General features: G+C 52.1%; 1 protein-coding gene across 1 annotated transcript in view; it reads left to right on the top strand.

Annotated features, from left to right (window-relative positions):
* Nucleotides 1–1,067, top strand: part of LOC105509547 (TBC1 domain family member 3G-like) — a 9,766-nt gene extending 8,699 nt beyond the window's left edge. The window contains exons 13-15 of the mRNA XM_011938795.1: nucleotides 7–321; nucleotides 508–565; nucleotides 598–1,067. Of these exons, the coding sequence (XP_011794185.1) occupies nucleotides 7–321; nucleotides 508–565; nucleotides 598–679 (455 nt within the window). The 3' untranslated portion in view covers nucleotides 680–1,067. The remainder of the gene's footprint in view (nucleotides 1–6; nucleotides 322–507; nucleotides 566–597) is intronic.
* Nucleotides 1,068–1,952: the final 885 nt, after the last annotated feature.

The raw sequence follows: 1,952 nt of genomic DNA on the forward strand, positions 1-1,952 counted from the left end.
CTTCACGTGGCAGGACGACCCTCTGCAAGGGGGACAGGCAGGCCCCTCCAAGTCCAGCAGCCCAGTTCCAGCCGCCCATTTGGTCAGCTTCCCCGCCGTGGGCACCTCGTTCTTCCACAACCTGTCCTGGTGGGGCTGTCCGGGAAGACACCTACCGTGTGGGCACTCAGGGTGTGCCCAGCCCGGCCCCAGCTCAGGGAAGACCTCAGGGTTCCTGGAGATTCCTGGAGTGGAACTCAATGCCCCAGCTCCCAACAGACCTGGATGTAGGGGGCCCTTGGTTCCCCCACTATGATTTAGAACAGAGCTGCTGGGTGCGTGTCCCTTCTGAATGTGTCCTGGATGGCCCCGGGACTATGGGACAGGGCCAGCTCTAGAAGCCCACGGGGTCCCTGACACCAGGCCCTGCCCAGGCCCATCAGGACTGAGGGAGGCCAGGAGATATCCCACTACAATAGGGCATCCCGTCTATGGACAAGAGACTTGCACCCAATTTCTACAATGGCACCATATCCCAGGAAGACCAGCTGGCCACCTGCTGGCAGGCGGAACACCCTTGGAGGGGGTGAGATTGGCTTTCATTGCACTGAGCCACAGTGTGGACATGGACTTCCAGCCCTGCACTGCACCCAGCACTGATTCCAACCAGGACACCCCCTTCACAGCTAGGGACGAGTAGCAATGCCCTCCCACCTCAGGGCCTTGCCTCTGCCACCTCTACTTGGAAAATTCTCAGTTCCCTCCAGGATTCTAGAAGCATCTGGGGCAGAGCTCATGGCTGGATAACTTCCCGAGGCTTAACAACCCAGGCAAACTTCACGTCCTCGTTTTATTTTTTGTTGAACGTATGAAAATTTATTAAGAAAGTGTGCAGCTCGAAAGACATTCACAGATGGAACACACCAGCCCCCAGATCACAAAGCCAACCATGCCCAGCCCCTCCCAGCACCCCCAGCCATGGGACCAGCTTTCTGAATTCTGATGACACCGTGAGCCTGCCTTTGTACTTTCAACTCATGGACGGTTAACCCCCTTCATGTTTTAAAATAAATGTTTTCTGTTGAAATTATTTCAGATATAAAAGATTGAAAAGGCGACTACAGTGTCCTCCTACACCTTACATCCAGCTGCCCCTAATAATGACGTTTTGCAGTACCATGGCACATAAGAAATTTAGACTGGGTGTGGTGGCTCACACCTGTAATCCCAGCAATTTGAGAGGTGGAGGCAGGATGTTCAGGTTCACTTGAGTCTAGAAGTCTGGGACCAGCCTGGGAAACACAGGTGGACCCTGTCTCTAGAGAAAAGTCAAAGCAATTATCCAGGCATGGTGGCGTGTGCCTATGGTCCCATCTAGTCGGGAGGCTGAGGCAGGATTGCTGGAGCCCATGAGTTCCAGGAAGCAGTGAGCCATGATTGCACCACTGCACTCCAGCCTGGTTGACAGAGTGAGACTTTCCCTCTTAAAAAAAAATAAAAAATTTAACGTGGGTACAACCCTATTAACTAAATAATAATGTGAACTATTATCTAAGGTTACTAAGGCTAGAATGATCCCATTTTTGCCTAACTTTTCATACCTGTCCCAAGATCCCACTTCGGACTCACCCTCTGCCTTCGGCTCATGTCTCCTCAGCTTCCTCCAGATGGTTCAGCAAACACACACCTGGGCTGAATGGTAGAGCTGATTGCTCATACACAAGGGTAGACCTGTGGGCAGGGGTTTCAAACTTATACAGTAAATGAGTTTTCCATGGTGTTCTGGAGAGCACACTTTGAGAAACACTTTGACAGTGAATCCAGGCCTCAGTATCCATCAGCTGCTCTAGCTTGAATTTTGTGGAAGCTCAGTGAACACCTGCTCTGCAGGGTGCATGTGAAAGGGGCGAGGATGAGTAAGCTGCAGATAAAGAAGACAGGACACAGGGGGCCTGTCTAAGCTCTATCCCCTG

This window comes from Colobus angolensis, unplaced genomic scaffold (assembly GCF_000951035.1).
Source record: "Colobus angolensis palliatus isolate OR3802 unplaced genomic scaffold, Cang.pa_1.0 Scaffold1000, whole genome shotgun sequence".
NCBI lineage: Eukaryota > Metazoa > Chordata > Mammalia > Primates > Cercopithecidae > Colobus > Colobus angolensis.